We start from the raw sequence: 16,497 nt of genomic DNA, 5'->3' as shown, positions 1-16,497 counted from the left end.
TTTCAGCTTTTCATTGGGTCATAGAATAGAAACAGCCTATCTTGAAGTTTGCTTTGGAAGTGAAGGATAAAGGCTTGTCTTTCATGCTCATCTCATTGACCCCAGCCCCACTGCAACACAGTAAAACATAGAAAGTCTCAGCCAAGTGTATCTCAGCAGTCTTGGCTTGCAGAGTTCCTAAAAAAAGACTGCAAAAGCTAATAGTATGAAGTACATAGGGTAGTTTATGAACCAGGATGTGCAAATTGCATACTGATTGTTTCGTGAACTGACCTCCATTTTGTGATGCAATTGATGCACTAGTCAGTCACACCGTAAAGTGGATATTCACAGGAGTTTCCAAAATTCCACCTCCTTAATATTAAATTTGTAGGATGCATTTTGCGAACTCATGGGAATACCTGTTAATATTATTGCTTACTGTCCTGCCAAGTGATCTCAAATGTTTAATAAGTATTTGAATCTCTCAAGGTTTATCAGCGGTTGATTGTTCATTAGTTCAGCAAATCATGTTTTGGGTCCTGGAACTCTGCTCTATAGTTTAATGTGTAAATCTACCCTTTACATTGACTGCTTTTAGATCAGTGCATTATTAATAACATACCGATCCCACACGGGGTGACAAATGCAAAACCACAGTTGATGGACAGAATGCAGAACAATGTCATACATTCACCCCAGTACAGAGTGCCCGTCCACTCCAGCACCGTCAAACTTGTAATTAGGCCTTAGTCAGTTCTTTCTAATTGGGTCAGACCATGTGCTGAAAAAAAAGTTCCAGAAATGTAAATGACCATTCAAATTGGTGAGATAATAATTTAAAGAACCTGGGCAAGGATTTGAAGAATGGACATCCAGTGATTGGCAGATAAATTTGGAGGTGGCTACATCTAACTATCGTCTGAAATTGCTCACATGAGCTCGACCTTTCCTTGATGCAGAGCAACACTGACAGAGCAATTATTGAAGTGAAAGTAGACTATAGTAACACCCTGTGGTGGATAAATTGTTTTATTTATTTATATGTTTACTTACCTGTAATCCTCTGTAATCCATAGATTACTATCCCCCACCCTCCCCCTCCCCCTCCCCCTCCCCACATCACTGCCTGGCAGCTACTCCCACCACCGGCCGCTACTGACTGTGATAATGATGCTATTAGCCAAATTCTGTAATTGAACCTACTTTTCCTTAATCATATTCAAGTCACAGCAGACAGCAAATAGTTTTCTCACCTGTTCCAAAATATATCCCATCATACTGAGTAGTGTTCACTCTCAAGTCTAGATTAAATGGCAAAGAAAATATAACACTGAAGAATCTTCCAAGATGGAAGAACCTACGCTATGAAAATAAAGCGTAACCCTATTTAAGCTCTGCGTGCTTAATTGAAGGTGGAAGGTCTCATTATAATTTCCATCACGATGATTGCAGTCAGCATGCTTTCTAGTAGCTCAAATCTTGTGAGAGGTTTAGGGCGAGATGTACGACCATGTAATTTAGCGACTGACAAATTGCGCTCAATTGAGAGTTGCAATTTGCGAGTCGCTAAATGACATGTCAACAGTGTCAGAGACACTGATTGCGATTCCCAATGGGGTCGCAAAATGTGAGGCTTATGAATATTAATGAGCCACTCGCAATTTGTGACCATATTGGGAATGGCCGGCCCTCCCAAGGATGGTGGCCTGCTGGGCTCAGCAGCCCTCCATGTCTGGGACTGCTTATCAATCAAGCAGTTTTTAAAAAATATGCATCCCGTTTTCCTTAAAGGAAAACGGGATGCATTAAAAAAAAAAAAATGAAACGTTTTGTTGAATTTTTTAAAGGCAGGTAATGGTCCCTGGGACCACTGCCTTCCCTTAAAAAATATTTTTAGAGCCAGTCACAAAGGGGAAGGTGTCCGCTGGGGACCCCTTCCCATTTGCGACTCCATCACCACGGTCGAGAAGAGGGCCGTAAATTGTGAGTGTTTTGCAACCATAATCGCGCAAAACATTTATACATGGCTAGGGAGTCACTACTAGGAAGGGAACACCCATTCCTAATGGCGAGTCACAAAACACTGGCCATGTAGGTTTTTGCGTGTGCAAATGGGTCGCACATCTGGCCCTAGTCTTCACAAACATTTCTGTCAAGAACCGCCCAACAGTTTCACCATAGAGAGTTAATTGTCCTCTGGGCTCATTATGACAAGTATTTCATCGATTCCCTGTGACAAATAGTTCCAGCCCTTATCAAGGTAAAGGGCCCTGTAAAAAATATCTTCTATTCTTACTCTTTTGTTGGAATGAATATTTAGGGGTTAGCCGTGTTGACCAGATTTCTCTTTACCTCATCTGCTTTAGCTCCCTCATTACTGTAGTAGCTGTGTTGTGAGCTCTTATTATACATTGTATATCAGATGTCAGAAATCCTCTTTCGTTCTTCAAGCCAGGTATAAATATATCATGTACCCCTTTTGAGCCTTTTCTGAAATCGTGTTTTTGCTACATTCAGTTTGGTGAATTCTTGGGTGAGTTTGATCCTTAATTTGTAAAATTGTGCCCCACTAGTATCAAGTTGGGCCGACTTAACGCAACCATCAAGCGTCTGTCTCTTCCAAGAGACCTGGTCAAGAGAAGAGACTTCTTTTGAGGGCTTCCAGACATATTCTATCCCCGCTGTCTGGAGTGGGAAAGGCAGACCTTCTGGAGGCTTAGCAACCTGGGTCTCTACGGACTTAGGATGCCGAGCTTCAAGATTTCCAGTAGACTCGCTAGATATACTGGCTGTCTTACTTGAATGGCCGGGTCCTATTAAACTTATGGTCATAAACATCTACTCCAGGCCAGTCAAAATAGCGTCCACTTCTAAAACCATTGAAACTTTGTCAACCCTTCTGGAAACCATCCCTCCGGATATGTCTTATCTAATAGGGGGGACTTCAACTCACACTTTGAGCCACTACCTGGACTACTACTCAAGTTGGCAGGTCCCTCAGACTGAAGCACCCCCCCCCCCCCCTAGAGCATGGACACCCCTTGCCATACAGATAAACTCTCTAAACCTTACCTACGGTTTGAGAGCCTGTAATGGCCGCACTAAGTCCGGCATTCCGTCCAAATGTACTTTCAACAAAGCAGGAAGGCAATCCAGAACAGACTACTTCCTGGTACAATTGCAGGCATGGAAAAGGGTGGTGGACTTTAAAATAATACCCAGGCATGATAGTGACCACAACGCCCTGAAGCTAGAGTATACCATCCCTTGGGTGGCTGTGACAGGCGAGGAGAACGGGAAAGGAGGACACTTACTGGAAAATAATAGGAGGCGGATAAAATGGGAACAACTCGCCTCTAGTGGGGAAAAGCTTGCCTCACTCTATGCTGGGATTACTCCAATCCTTGAAGAGGCTTTCGACCTGTGAAATCCAAATTCTCCAACAAGCAGAAGTGAGGACATAGCGCAAGTACATGCTCATTTAATAAAGAAGCTAGAAACTGATCTTTTTAGCACGGGCCGACCTAGAACACAGGGACAAACCAAGAATACCTGGTATAACGGCACCTGTCCCCGGGCAAAACGAGACCTCCTATTCACCATAAAAGGAGGCACTAGGGAGGAGATCCGCTCTAAAAGAAGTGCGTACAAATCACTCATAGCTAATGCTAGAATAGAGTGGGACGTACAGCACTGGGAGGATCTATCGGAGTCCCTAGCTAAAAGGGACTCCCGTAGATTCTGGAGAATAATCAATCATGGGAGCGGGGATCTCCCCTCTGCAATTGAACCCAACATAGCGGCCAATGTATGGCAGGATCACTTCCAACAACTATATGCCCCTACACATGATGAGTTAGCAACACCAACATCCATTAGCCTCACCACATACACATCTCCCCCTTTTACCATAAAAGATGTTAAAGTGGCTATAACGGGTCTTGCTTCTGGAAAGGCCCCGGGTTTGGATGGGGTGACGGGTGATCTTTTTAGACAGGAACCTGGGATCTGGGCACCCTACTTGATGGTTTTATTCAATGCAGTGCTGGGGGGAATGAAAATTCCAGATACTTGGCTGGGAGCAGAGGTGGTCCTGATATACAAAAAGGGACCGTCTCTGCTCCCCGCCAACTATCGCCCAATCAGCCTCATTGATGTAACCCAAAAGTTGTTTGGGAGACTAATCCTGGACAGGCTCCAGCGATGGATGGACGAAACTGATATTTTAAGCCCTCTCCAAGCAGGTTTTAGGAAGGGAGTGTCAACCGTGGATCAAATACTCAGACTAAACATCTTATACTGGAAGACGGCTTTTTTGGAAGGGGGGGTCATTGTATGATGTCTTCGTGGACCTCCGTGCCGCCTTCGACTTGGTCCCACGGGCCAAGCTGTGGGCGGTACTGGAGGACATGGGCGTCCCCGGAGACATTCTCCAGATTCTTATTAGGCTACACACAGATAATTACGCCCGTTTAAGATATGGAAAGGGCGACAGGCTGACAGATAGGTTTCCCGTCCAACGTGGGGTAAGACAGGGCTGTGTGTTGGCGCCGACCCTGTTTTGTCTATTCACGAACGGGGTGATAGATCACCTGTGTAGAATCCCTAACATTGATGCCCCGCAACTGAACAGCAGCAGGGTGCCAGCGATTATGTTCACGGACGACACCCTGCTGTTGTCAAAAACACCTATGGGGCTACAGAGGGTTCTGGACGGATTTTTGGAGTTTTGTAATGAAAGGGGATTAGAAATAAACCCCTCGAAGACCAAATTTATGATCCTTAGTCAAAAACACAAGAATAGCCCAGTTCCCCGCTTGGGATCTACACCCCTAGAGAGAGTCCAAGTGATCGAGTACCTAGGCATAACCCTTAATCAAAACTTAACCTGGTTGCCACACAAAACAAAGGCAACCACAAAACTTATCCAGAGGGCTGGTGCTATTACAAGAATTGCAAAAAAATCCTCCCTTCGCCCATTGGCACCTGCAATAAACATTTATAAAGCCCAAGCACGCGGAGGCATCACCTATGGGGCTGAGCTATGGGGACATACACCTCTACAGTCTATACAGGTCGCCGAGAACAATTTTATTAGACAATTGGCGGCCCTTCCTCTGAGTACCCCCTTGCTCCCCCTGAGAATGGACTTAGCATTGCATCCTATCACCGAAGAACTAAGCCTCAAACCCCTGACTTATTGGAGGCGGCTGTGGAGCAGCCAGGACTTGGGCCATTATAGAAGCGAACTACAGGAGCTCCTTAGATTATTTCAAGTGTCCAAAATTCCATGGCTCAAGTATATCAGGGACACGTGTACGACCCTTGGAGTTCCAGAGTTATGGTCTAATCCAGAACTAATGTCCACAAGGCTCCCGAGGAAAGAACTCTCCAAATTGTTCTATAGCTTCATGCTACAAAGATCTTTGAGCCTGATCCGGGAAGGCTCTCTAACTGACAGTTTCACTAAAGTAAAAGACTCTTACAGACCTGAATATGTCTTGGATGCTATGTCCCCAGTGCACGTTAGGAAGATCTTCCTGCAGTGGAGATATGGCTCTCTCCCTTTAAGGTCCCTCACTAAAACTTGGAACGGGAATCTAGATTTGAGCAATTGTCCTGCGTGCAATTACAAGCTGGAAAGTGACCTACACGTGGTCTTGTTTTGCAAAGCCTACAGCAAAATCAGGAGCTATTGGCTGGTCCCCTATTTAAGGAACCTGGGCTTTCGGACTTACGCCCCAGCCTATAGAGTGCTCAAAACTGACCTTGCAGCCCCAACAGTCTTTGTAATGGCGAAATTCCTGATGGCAATGTGGAGATCAAGGGCACGAATTATAAGGGACTCCAATGCATCACGATCCATAAGTTCTTAATCTAATCTAAAAATGCACTGTGTAATCATGAACTTTGATTTCTCGAATTTTAAAAAATTTCCGTATCCATTTTAAAATCTTTTTAATGATCTAATGTTGTTTACTTGTTTATCTTTTATGATCTCAACGATCGAAATAAAGATTTTTGAATTGAATTGATACCATTTTCTCCCTCTGCTTAATTTGTCAATCCACTGATTTGAAACTCTGTGAATGTCTCTAGTAGAATAATGGACAGACTATTGGTTCTTTTGGTTCAGTAGATTTATGCATGTACATTTTTATTGCAGAAAAAATGTCAGTTGCCTCGAGTCATTCATGGACATGCTGGGCTTTCCACCAATTTAGCCATAAGAGAATATGTTGGCGGAATAATCGTATATGTGTCAGAAAGATTATTCCCTCATTTAAATATTAAGGAGACAAAGTGCCTCCTCCTGTGGTAGCTTTATGTAATTAAAATGTGCCTATAGAACCATTCATTCACTAGCCCTAGTTCTGATGCAAATAAGACTCGTTATTTGTAATATGTCTCGTTTTCTTCTCATATATTTTTCACTTTAACATTAATAGCTTGATGTACAAAGCCATTTTGATGGCGTAAGCCCTGCATTTTGCAAAAGCAAATGATTTGCAAGAGCAAAATGGCTTTTTGCTATTTACCAAATCCATTTGGTATAGGTAGGTAAACACATTTAGGCAATCGAATAAGCATTTCCGAGGTGCAAATTAAGTTTACCCCCACACACCGAATTGCAATTAAGAGACGAGAAAGGGACATTCACTCCTAATTGTGGGTCATTAGGCATGAATCAAAGGTTTGCAATCATGATTATGGTTGCAAACCATTGAACAGTTACCAACTCTTCCAAGGAGGTGGTGACTAATTCACAAAGTGGAACCTATCCCGGCCAGCCCACTTTCTCTTATGAAATTGTGTTGGGTGACAACAGGGGTCGCAGGCAGCGAGTGGTGCAGGCGACCTATACTTGCTCCCCTCACTGTGCCCCAAGCAGAAATGTTTTATTTGTTTAAAACAGCAGTGGTTTCTTTAAAGAACATGGGATTCTTTCATTAAAAAAAAAAACAAGTTTCTGGTCTGCTGTTCTTTACAGGCTACCAACCATGTGTTGTGGCCAACCGTAGGGGGCTGTAAATAGAGACATGCCTAATTAGTATTCATTAGGCTGGTTACTCTTTAACCCACCTGTGATTGGAGATTTTGTGGTGTAACTTATTAGAACATAGGTTGCATAGCACACTCCAAGACCGATTGTAAATAGTCCTTGCACAATTTGAAATCACTATTTGTGGCCTGTCTCTTTGTTAATAAAGTTCACAGTTCTCAAAAGTAGTAGAGAGTGTCAATGTTTTCTTTATTTCTTTCTAATCAGAACTCTCCCATTGTATCATATTTCCCCAGAACTCAAACCTTATTTTAAATAATTTATTAATCACAGTATTGTATTACAGGACATATATGCAGAGCAACATAGCTGAGTTTACTAACGCAGAAACATTATATGGTATTTTTGTACGTGCCATTGCTTCACTACCCTGGATATATCATTTGCAATACCCACATTGTGGTTCCTGCTGTGTCACAAGGAAAAGAACAGTTAAGGTTTCTTAAATATATGCCTTGATGCTTTGCAACTTTTCTTCTTACAGCTTATGCCGTTTCCGGTAGTTTGAGAAATGTAATTCTGAAGTGGAGTTCTGTTGTCCCTTGCATGTCTTTATACCTGCATTCATTGTTGTGTAAAATTACACACACAGCAAAGGTCAGTCTCATTAATTTTAATGCAGCAGGCTGCATGTGCCTCACTGAGCCTAGTCCCATTGCATTGCACACAGTTACTACATTGGGTGTTCTAAACATGACATCCTTGGTGTGTTCTTACCCCAAATGTTTAGCCTTCAACCAACTTTTTTTCTGAATTTCCACTGCTAACCAGTGCTAACGTGCTTGTAATCTCTCCCTGAAACATGGAACAATTGGTTTACACTGGATTGGCAAATTACATTTACTTGTAAGTCCCTAGTATATAGTACTACATGTACCCAAGCCTTGTAAATTAAATGCTACCAGTGGGCCTGAAGCACTCATTGTGCGACCCACTTAAGAAGCACTTTAAAACAAGTCTCAGAGCTGCCATAGCAGTCAGAAGTGGAGTTTTAAAACTTACATGTTGACCTGGCAAAATAAACCTCTTGCCAGATCTAAACCTTCCTTTTTAAATCATATAAATTACCTGTAGAGTAGGCCCTAAATGCTCATAAGGCAGGGCGCATTGTGTTTAAAAATTAGGACATGTGTTTTTAAGTTTTACACGTACTGGTAGAGAAACATGCCTATGGTTGTTTTGACTACTGTAAGACCTATCTGTTCTTTTGGATATCATTGGGTTACCTTGATATCTTCAATAAGTGCATACTTTTGATTGTATTCAGGTAGGAATATAATGTTTAGACTCAAATGAATTGTGATTTAAAATACTCTTTAATGCTAAAGTTGGATCTTATGTCGTAATTCTGAAAATGACACTTTTAGAAAGTTGGCATTTTTCTTACACTAACCTTTTTGGGGCCTGCTGCCAGTGTCCTGGGTCACATGGCTATGAATACCTCTACTCTTGGGATTTGTGTAATGTTTTCAGACAGTGAGACATAGGAAATTGGGTTAGGCAGGATAGTTGGGAATTAAACTGTTCTATGCCCCACTTACATTCCAAAGGGGTTTGCCAACAGCATGCAGAAACTGACACTAGTCTATAGTCACCCCAAACTTCTTGGAGCCTCGGCAGGAAAAGAGAAAAACTTTCCTTAACCAGATGTGGAGATCCCCCACTTCAAAGACTGGCACCAAGTATAAATATTGGACCCTCAGCACAACTCTTCAGAGCACTCCTGGACTGTGGACACTACAGAAGGACTGCTAGGTTCCCTAGAGGACTGCCTAGCTGTTTGACGCCTACCTTGTTCGTCAAAGGATTGCCCTGCCCTCTGAGAAGGAAGGCTTGGCCTGCTCCCTTCATCATGATCTAACCTGAGTGATTCCAAGGGACAGTTGCTGACCTACTGTTCTGAGTTACAAGGACACAACAAGCTAAAGAGGCTGCAAAGCTACTGCTCAGCTGATCTGCTGAACTGGACCTGCTTGGGTCTGCAAATGGACCTGCCTGCGCCCTGCTGGCCTCTGCTAAAGTGAACCCCTGATCCCCAAAAAGTGCCTCCCTGGGGCCTAGACAGTTGACTGGCATCAGAGTGGACTCCTCTTCAAGACAAATGACTCAAATGACTCTAATATAGGCAGCAAGCAAAGCTAGGGAGAGTACACAAAAACTTTATAAGGGCAGTTACAGACATTGAACGCCACATCTGATAAACAGTGGGCCAGATGCATGAAGTGGTCATCTTGCAGAGAAAACTTTGCAAAGTGACACACATTTGATCCACACTCATGTCCGTTTCATGACAGTTCACTGACAGTTATGTCTTCTGCCCCAAGTCAATTCTTTCACAGCAACTTGCATCCGCCTACTCTGTTCAGTTATGAAGTTAGCCTCTCTTCTGTCAACCTAGGCACTGCGTACAGTCATTTCGGTGACAATTCTCATTCGCACTGACTGAGCAAATGCCACTTATCTTGGCCTTCCGGCCTCTGCTTTACATAAACTGCAGGTGATCATGAAAGATGCTACCTGGTTCCTTTTCAAACTTTCACAGTCAGCCATGCATCCCCTTTGCTGTACTGTTTACACTGGTTACCAGTAACCCAGTGTCAAAGCATTTAAGGCACTCTGTACGGTTTTTAAGCCAAGTCATAATCAAGCTTCTGAATTGATCAATTGAAAGGCTTTCTCACTATACTTGATAGAGCGCGTAAGTCACCCGGCTAGGATAATTTTATTAAATACTCACCTGGGCCCATAATATTTGTTTTCATATCTTAATATTCACTTTGGGTAACACACGCTCTACTATCAGTATATCTTGAAATTCTCTATACTACTAATTCCTATATCTATAGCCTAGCAGTATAGATACTAGGAACCTAATCCCCTAGGATCAGGGAGTCTAGTCGAAATATTAGGTAATCAAGAATATCTATAAACATTTGAAAAATATGAAATAAACACAGACTCTGGGTAGGTTCAAAACTTTATCTAATCATCTTCATCATATGTCATGAGCAGGAAATTAAATGTGATAAAGCTATCAATAACTAGCATTAAAAACAGTATATAGCTATGAATAAGACAGAGTATGCTTAGCATCTAGAATTTTAAACTGAAGGATGGGTAAAAACAAGGAACATGCTATATTTAGATAACAACCTCTCACAACCTGATTAAAGGAGGGTAAAGAAATGGAACATGCTATATTTAAAAAAGTCTTTAGAGCAGTCAAAGAAACTTTATTGAAATTCGAGATTTAATATAGCTCAAATACTAAAGGATGGGTAAGATTGGAACATACTATTCAATTCAGCTTATCTCCTAGGGGGAGGGTAAGATAAGGAACATATACTAAAATAGAAATGATTTAGCATTAATTAAAGGTAGGTCAAAAAATGGAACATGCTAATAGACGAGTAATGCATGAAAATCTCATTTATAAAGGGATAGGGGAGAAAAGGGAACATATGCAATTATTCTTTGCAATATTCGAGAATTAGTAATGCAAATATAGATAAACAATCATCCACACAGACTTTATATTTACCTAGGATAGAGTGAAGACCAACACTGACCACGGGTCAGTTTGGAAAAGATGGGAAAGGACTCTCAAGGACTTAGGTGCCAGTAGGCGAGCGGGTACAGCTCATGGACAGTCAGGACAGGATAACCCCAGAATTTGGATAAGGACCGGGTTCCCCAAAGGGTACGACCAACACCCGCAGCTTCGGTTGCAACGCCTGCGCTACTCCCTCTCTGCAAGGAATCTGCCAATAACCCCGATTGGGTTCTCGAACCTCCCAGCAAAGTGCTCCGCCAGCACTTCTAAGTCTGCATAAACCCCGAATGGGTTTCTCGAACCTCCCAACAGAGTGCTTCGCAGCTCTCTGAGTTCAGTCTCCTATAGAGTGCGTTGGGTCAGTGACAGGTCAGCTATTCGGACAAGTCGGTCAATTTCTCTAGCTAAACCTACGCTAGTTATAATGTTCTTCGGGTCAGTGTACCACCCCCCAATGATGCAATTGTAAGGATCCCCAATTTTGATTGGACAAAGGAAAAGGTTAGGTCATCACACCACCTCATATTTTAACTTTCTCATGCCCCTTATTTGAATTTTTGATCCCCGCCCATTGAATTCTTGATTCCCATGAAATATGCTTTACACATAACAATGGTGACTTTATTAACATATACATTGTATTTAATCTGAGCACATTTCAGTCTCTTCGACTAGGTGAGAGGGTTTTCTACCAGGCACATCTTGGCTTGGGCTGCCATCTGGCTTTTGTTCAAAGGTCATTTCTGTGGAGACTTGCAGATCTCGCGCAGACTCAGTTTTCGCACAAGATGGAGAGCGGCAAAAGATAGCAGGCCACATTTCGTAAGGTACCATGTAATGGAAAAGAACAGTTTTAGAACACAGAAATATATGATTTCATGGTATACAAGGAAAACTCTTCCCATTACTTTATAATAACTATAGCACTAGGGTAAGTGCAGAAAAAACAGCTTTGCGAAAGCGGCAATGCAAGCTCAGAGCATGTGAGAACACAGAGCGGCCATATCAGCGGAATTGCGCATGAGCAAACACTTTCCCACCAGAACTGCGAGTACGTCACGTCACTTGAGTATGACCGACGCATGCGCAGTCTATATTCCCGCGTAGCAGCGGCCATTTTTAATGTGCAAGTGTATTAGGATGAATAAACACATAGGCAAGCTTCTCTAGGACATCCTGTGTAGTGTAAAAATGTGCAATATTAGTAACACGAAACATAGTAATTACTTTATTAATGTTATTTGAGGTTCATGATACAAGCAAGTCGCTTAACGTGCGAATCCTTGCTCCATCATACTCTCACCTGTCCTTTGAGATCCTCTGACCTACACCTGCTGACTCTTCCTCACATCAAAAACAGGGGTATTGGACCTGGCCCTTTCTGCAGGGTTATCCCCAAACTTTTTGCCTTCCTCTGTCTGTTTTTCTTACCTTCATTTTGTTGCCTTTAGGACTCTGGGCACTTTACCAGTGCTATTCAGAGCTAAAGTGCATGTGCTCACTCCTCTAAACATGGTATGATAGGTTTACACCTGTTTGGCTTATTTGATTTATCTTTAAGCCCCTTGTAGAGCGGTATAACATGTATCCAGGGCCTGTAAAGTAAATTCTACTAGCGGGCCTGCAGCACTGCTTGTACCACCCACATAAGTATCCTTTCAAACCTGTCTCAGGCCTGCAACCGCAGGGCCTGTGTACACCACTTACTGCCATTTTAACTGCCATTTAAAACTACTTGCCAAGCTTTAAACTCCCTTTATTACACATAGGTCACCCCTAAGGGCAGGGTGCTGTGTAAGTAAAAGTTAGAACATGTTCTTTTATGTTTTGCATGTCCTGGTGGTGACCGCCTATTTTGTTTTCCACTGATGTGAGGCCTACTCCTCTCATAGGCTAGCATTGGGATTTCCCTTGTATACTTATAAGTGGCAATTCCTGATCAGAAAGGAGTTGTGTTGTCATTTTTTAAATAGTGGTAATAAATCCTACTTACTGGTGTAATTGGATTTTACAATACCAGTTTAGAAATGCCACTTTTAGAAAGTGGGCATTTCTCTGTGCTTATGACTCTTTGTGCTTTGCAGCCTAACTCCAATATACGTCTGGTGTGGGGGACAGCTACACTTTATACATACTTTCTTGACACCCACAAAGCAGGAAAGACTGGCTGTGACAGGGGATACATCTGCATTTATCTGTATACTGATAGTCTACCTGGGCTGGGAGAGGGAGATACCAAATTAAGGGGCATATTACCAAGCAATAGCGATAATTATCGCTATTGCTAGGTTATAGACAAAAATTTACCGCTGAGCTGCAGCGATTTTTACCGCAAATAAACCTTGGTATTACCAAGGTTTAACACAAATGCGATAAAAATCGCCGCAAAGCATGAATATCGCTGAAAAGTCAGCGATATTCATGCATTACCGAGCTAATGCTCTTAGCCATGTTATCCACCTCCCATTGGATAACATGGCTAAGAACTGCCCAGGGCAGGTGTTAGCTTTTGGAGATATTCGTGTTTAGCGCGAATATCTCCAAAAGTTGGTAATAGGAGATGTTAGCGACTGTTTTCAGTCGCTAACATCTTGGCACGCCCACTTTGCATGTCATTAGTGATAAATATCACTGACATGCAAAGCGGGGCCCAAGATGGTCGCTATCTCCTACTAGCTGTCACTAACTGGTGTTAGCGGCTGCTAGGTAATAGGGAGATAATTTTATCTCCGCTTTCTTGGCCTTTAAAGCCAAAAAAGCGGAGATAAAACCCCTTGATAATATGCCCCTAAGTTTAATAGAAGTGCACATGCACTGTGTCATATGTTTTTATGGTATATATTGTATTTCATGTGCTTTTTCCATATCTAACTTGCATTACATTCTCTAAGAGTAATGATGTATGTAGTTTTGGTCTTGCCTTGATCAGAATAATGAGTAAAACCTGAATGCTTGCATAGTGTGCAAACTATTTATGAGTTATGTAATTTTGGTCTGGTTTTATGCGCAATATTGAGGTACGTTGTCACTTTTAATGTTATTTCCATAAGTTTTATGTGTGGCCTTTCTTTAATTAGTGGAGAACGACCTGTGTGCATTTGTATTCCTGAAACTTGATGATTTACACCTGAGTGATTTAAAACTTTGTACTCTATTTTACTACAGGGGAAATAACCAGTCTCTGTACTCTTTTTAACTACAGGGGAAGTAACCAGTCTCTGAACACAACAGAACTTGATGCTACGCCTGGCAACCATAAGGCACAGCTGATAAACCGGAACACTGCTTCTGCAGCGATGCCCCCTGGATCGCCGGCACTTAGCACACGGAGTATGGCATCCAACTATAGTCGCAAGGTAAGATGAGGAGAGCTGAAAGGCAGCCAGTCTGTTTGGCAACAGGTTGCACCAATGTGTTCAATGTTTTTTGCAATTCAATTGAACTATATACCATGCAGCTTGAAAGTAGCCTGATCTACAGGAAAACAAAATCTGTCAAAGGACCAACGGAAAACCTTGAATAATTTAGAGAAGTACATGGATATAGGCATCAAGCTATCCGATAAGGGTGTCAGTGTAGTTATCATGTCAAGATAATATTATGAAAAGGAAGCTTTGAGCTAATTGGCAGATACAGAGTGCTACAAACCCATCCACAATTCGGAGGATGTGGGAATGATTGGCATATTTTGAATGATGCTTGCTGACTGGCATGATAAAGGGAAACTGAAATACGAGGAATATCTATTTTTTAGTTGTGAGATCCCACAAGTACCCACCTTTTAGTAAATCCCCAAGATTCACAAACATTCAACTCGCCCTCCAAGTCATCCAGTTGTCTATTCCAGATCAAGCCTGTTGGAAAATGCATATATTTATATTGAGTAGTATTTGTTACCTTTTGTTAAAGGCTTGAACTCATACATAAGAGACACCAAGGACATTTGGAAGGGATTGATAGGGGAAATGACTACATTATGATAACTCTGGACATTACAAGTCTATACACAAGTGTTTCACATACACAGGACATTGAAGCTGTTAAGTATTTTCTTAAGAACAGACATCTCAAATATTACCAACATAATCAGATGCTTTTACATCTTATCAAATTCTGTCTATATGTAAATATTTTTATGTTTGGGGTTCCATATTACATACAGAAACAGGGGACTGCTATAGACACCTGCTTCACCCCCAATCTACACAAATTTGTTTGTGGGCTCATGGGAAAGGTGGGTGGCATGGGCAGGTCACCTAAGCGAGTGTTTGTAGCATGTCCTACTGTGGGCACACTACATTGATGACATATTTGTTGTCTGGAAAGAAGAATGGGAGAAGGCTCAGGGGTATATTTGCATTCTGAACCAGAATGGCCCGAACTTGAGATTCACAATATATGAGTAAACAGGAGGTCAATTTCCTTGACTTAACTTTAACTGTTACAGCTAACACTATTTGTAGCACCCTATTTAGGAAACCCACTGTGTTAAACAGTATTTTACATGGTGCCAGTAATCACCCTAAGAGTATGAAATGGAGCATTCCCTACGGGTAGTCGCTCCATACCAAATGCTATTGTACCAATAGTAAGGATTTCAAAAAATTGCAAGAAGAAATGACTGAGAGGTTTCTGGTCAGAGAGTATCCTCTCTGAATATTGTAGTCAGCCAAAGATAAGGTCAAGCAATATTCACATCAGGACCTTCGAGTAGCTAAGAATAAAACTTAAGAAGAATTTAAGGTGAGATTTATAACTTAATTTTCAACAAACACAGCTGCACTTTCTAGAATCTTTTGCAGGAATTGGTACATTTTGAGATCAGATAATACAATTGGCCATACATTAAACACACATCCACAAATCACATATAGGAGAAGCACTTCTTTGAGAGACTCTTCAGTCCCTAGCCATTTTACATTCAAAGCGAGTTTGTCTGAAACAGGATTTTATCCACATATGATTTCAAGCATGCAACAACAGTTGGAAGGTTAATTCTTATAGAATACCAGGCACAAAAGGCCAGTAAAAATCACAAATTTACTTAACTGTAATTATGACCAGAGGGTGTACTGGTTAGTATGTCAGTGCATTACACAATATATTATCAGCACAGTACACCCTACAAAAAAATGCATCCTGAAATATATGCGTGCAATAACAAGGGGAGATCAAATATACCCAGTGGTGAGGCATTTTCAGACTGAAAATGACAGCAGTTCCAATCTCTGTGTGTTAATGCTTGGTTAGAGTAGGGCCCAATTAAAGAGATGGTAATAGGGTATTGAAGTTGCGCAGATTGGAGTCCAGGTTTAATATAAATCTACAGACTAAGACCCCACAGAGATGAGAAACTGGCCATACATTTGGGTTAATGGAGACTATCAGTTAGGGACAACAAGGGAAAATGGAGCGAGCCAATAGAAAACAGAGCCCATAGGAGAATAATGTCACATAGCACCTTATATAGAATTGTACTTCACTTCTTCTCTTTTTTAAAAGTAACTTGCCTGATAGTCTGCCTTTATTTCTTTGACTTATTGGCTTTCAAAGATTGTATTCTATTCATTTTTAGCTGTTGTAGGTTCCTTTATGTATGATTCTTTTGATTTGTTTTATTTTATGAGGCAGAGTATTATATGAAAGTAATTTGTAAGAACTTCTCATGTTGGGTAATTGATGAATTTTCTTTTCGATGTATTGAGGGAGGTGTAGTCTTCATTTAGAACAAGTTTCTTCATGTAGGATGAAGATCGCTAAATTAGTGGTATGCATGAAATCTAACAAGATACCAGTTTTATCGGCCTTTTCAGGCCATGAATGTTGCATCATAATTAATTTTCTAAATAAGAAATTAGATCTTTACAATAAGCACTGGTACTTTAATAGAAAAGGAAGA

The 16,497-nt window shown here is 41.5% G+C and overlaps 1 protein-coding gene across 3 annotated transcripts in view; it reads left to right on the top strand.

The window, feature by feature from the left end:
* SYTL5 (synaptotagmin like 5) overlaps nt 1–16,497 on the top strand; it is a 1,215,112-nt gene that overhangs the window by 924,884 nt on the left and 273,731 nt on the right. For all 3 annotated transcript variants that reach the window (XM_086934158.1, XM_086934159.1, XM_086934156.1), the window contains one exon: nt 13,801–13,954. In XM_086934158.1, the coding sequence (XP_086790284.1) occupies nt 13,801–13,954 (154 nt within the window). The remainder of the gene's footprint in view (nt 1–13,800; nt 13,955–16,497) is intronic.

Source organism: Lissotriton vulgaris, chromosome 8 (genome assembly GCF_964263255.1).
Source record: "Lissotriton vulgaris chromosome 8, aLisVul1.2, whole genome shotgun sequence".
Taxonomy (NCBI): domain Eukaryota; kingdom Metazoa; phylum Chordata; class Amphibia; order Caudata; family Salamandridae; genus Lissotriton; species Lissotriton vulgaris.
Note: the sequence above shows the minus strand (reverse complement) of the source record. Positions and strands in the feature narration are given on the sequence as shown.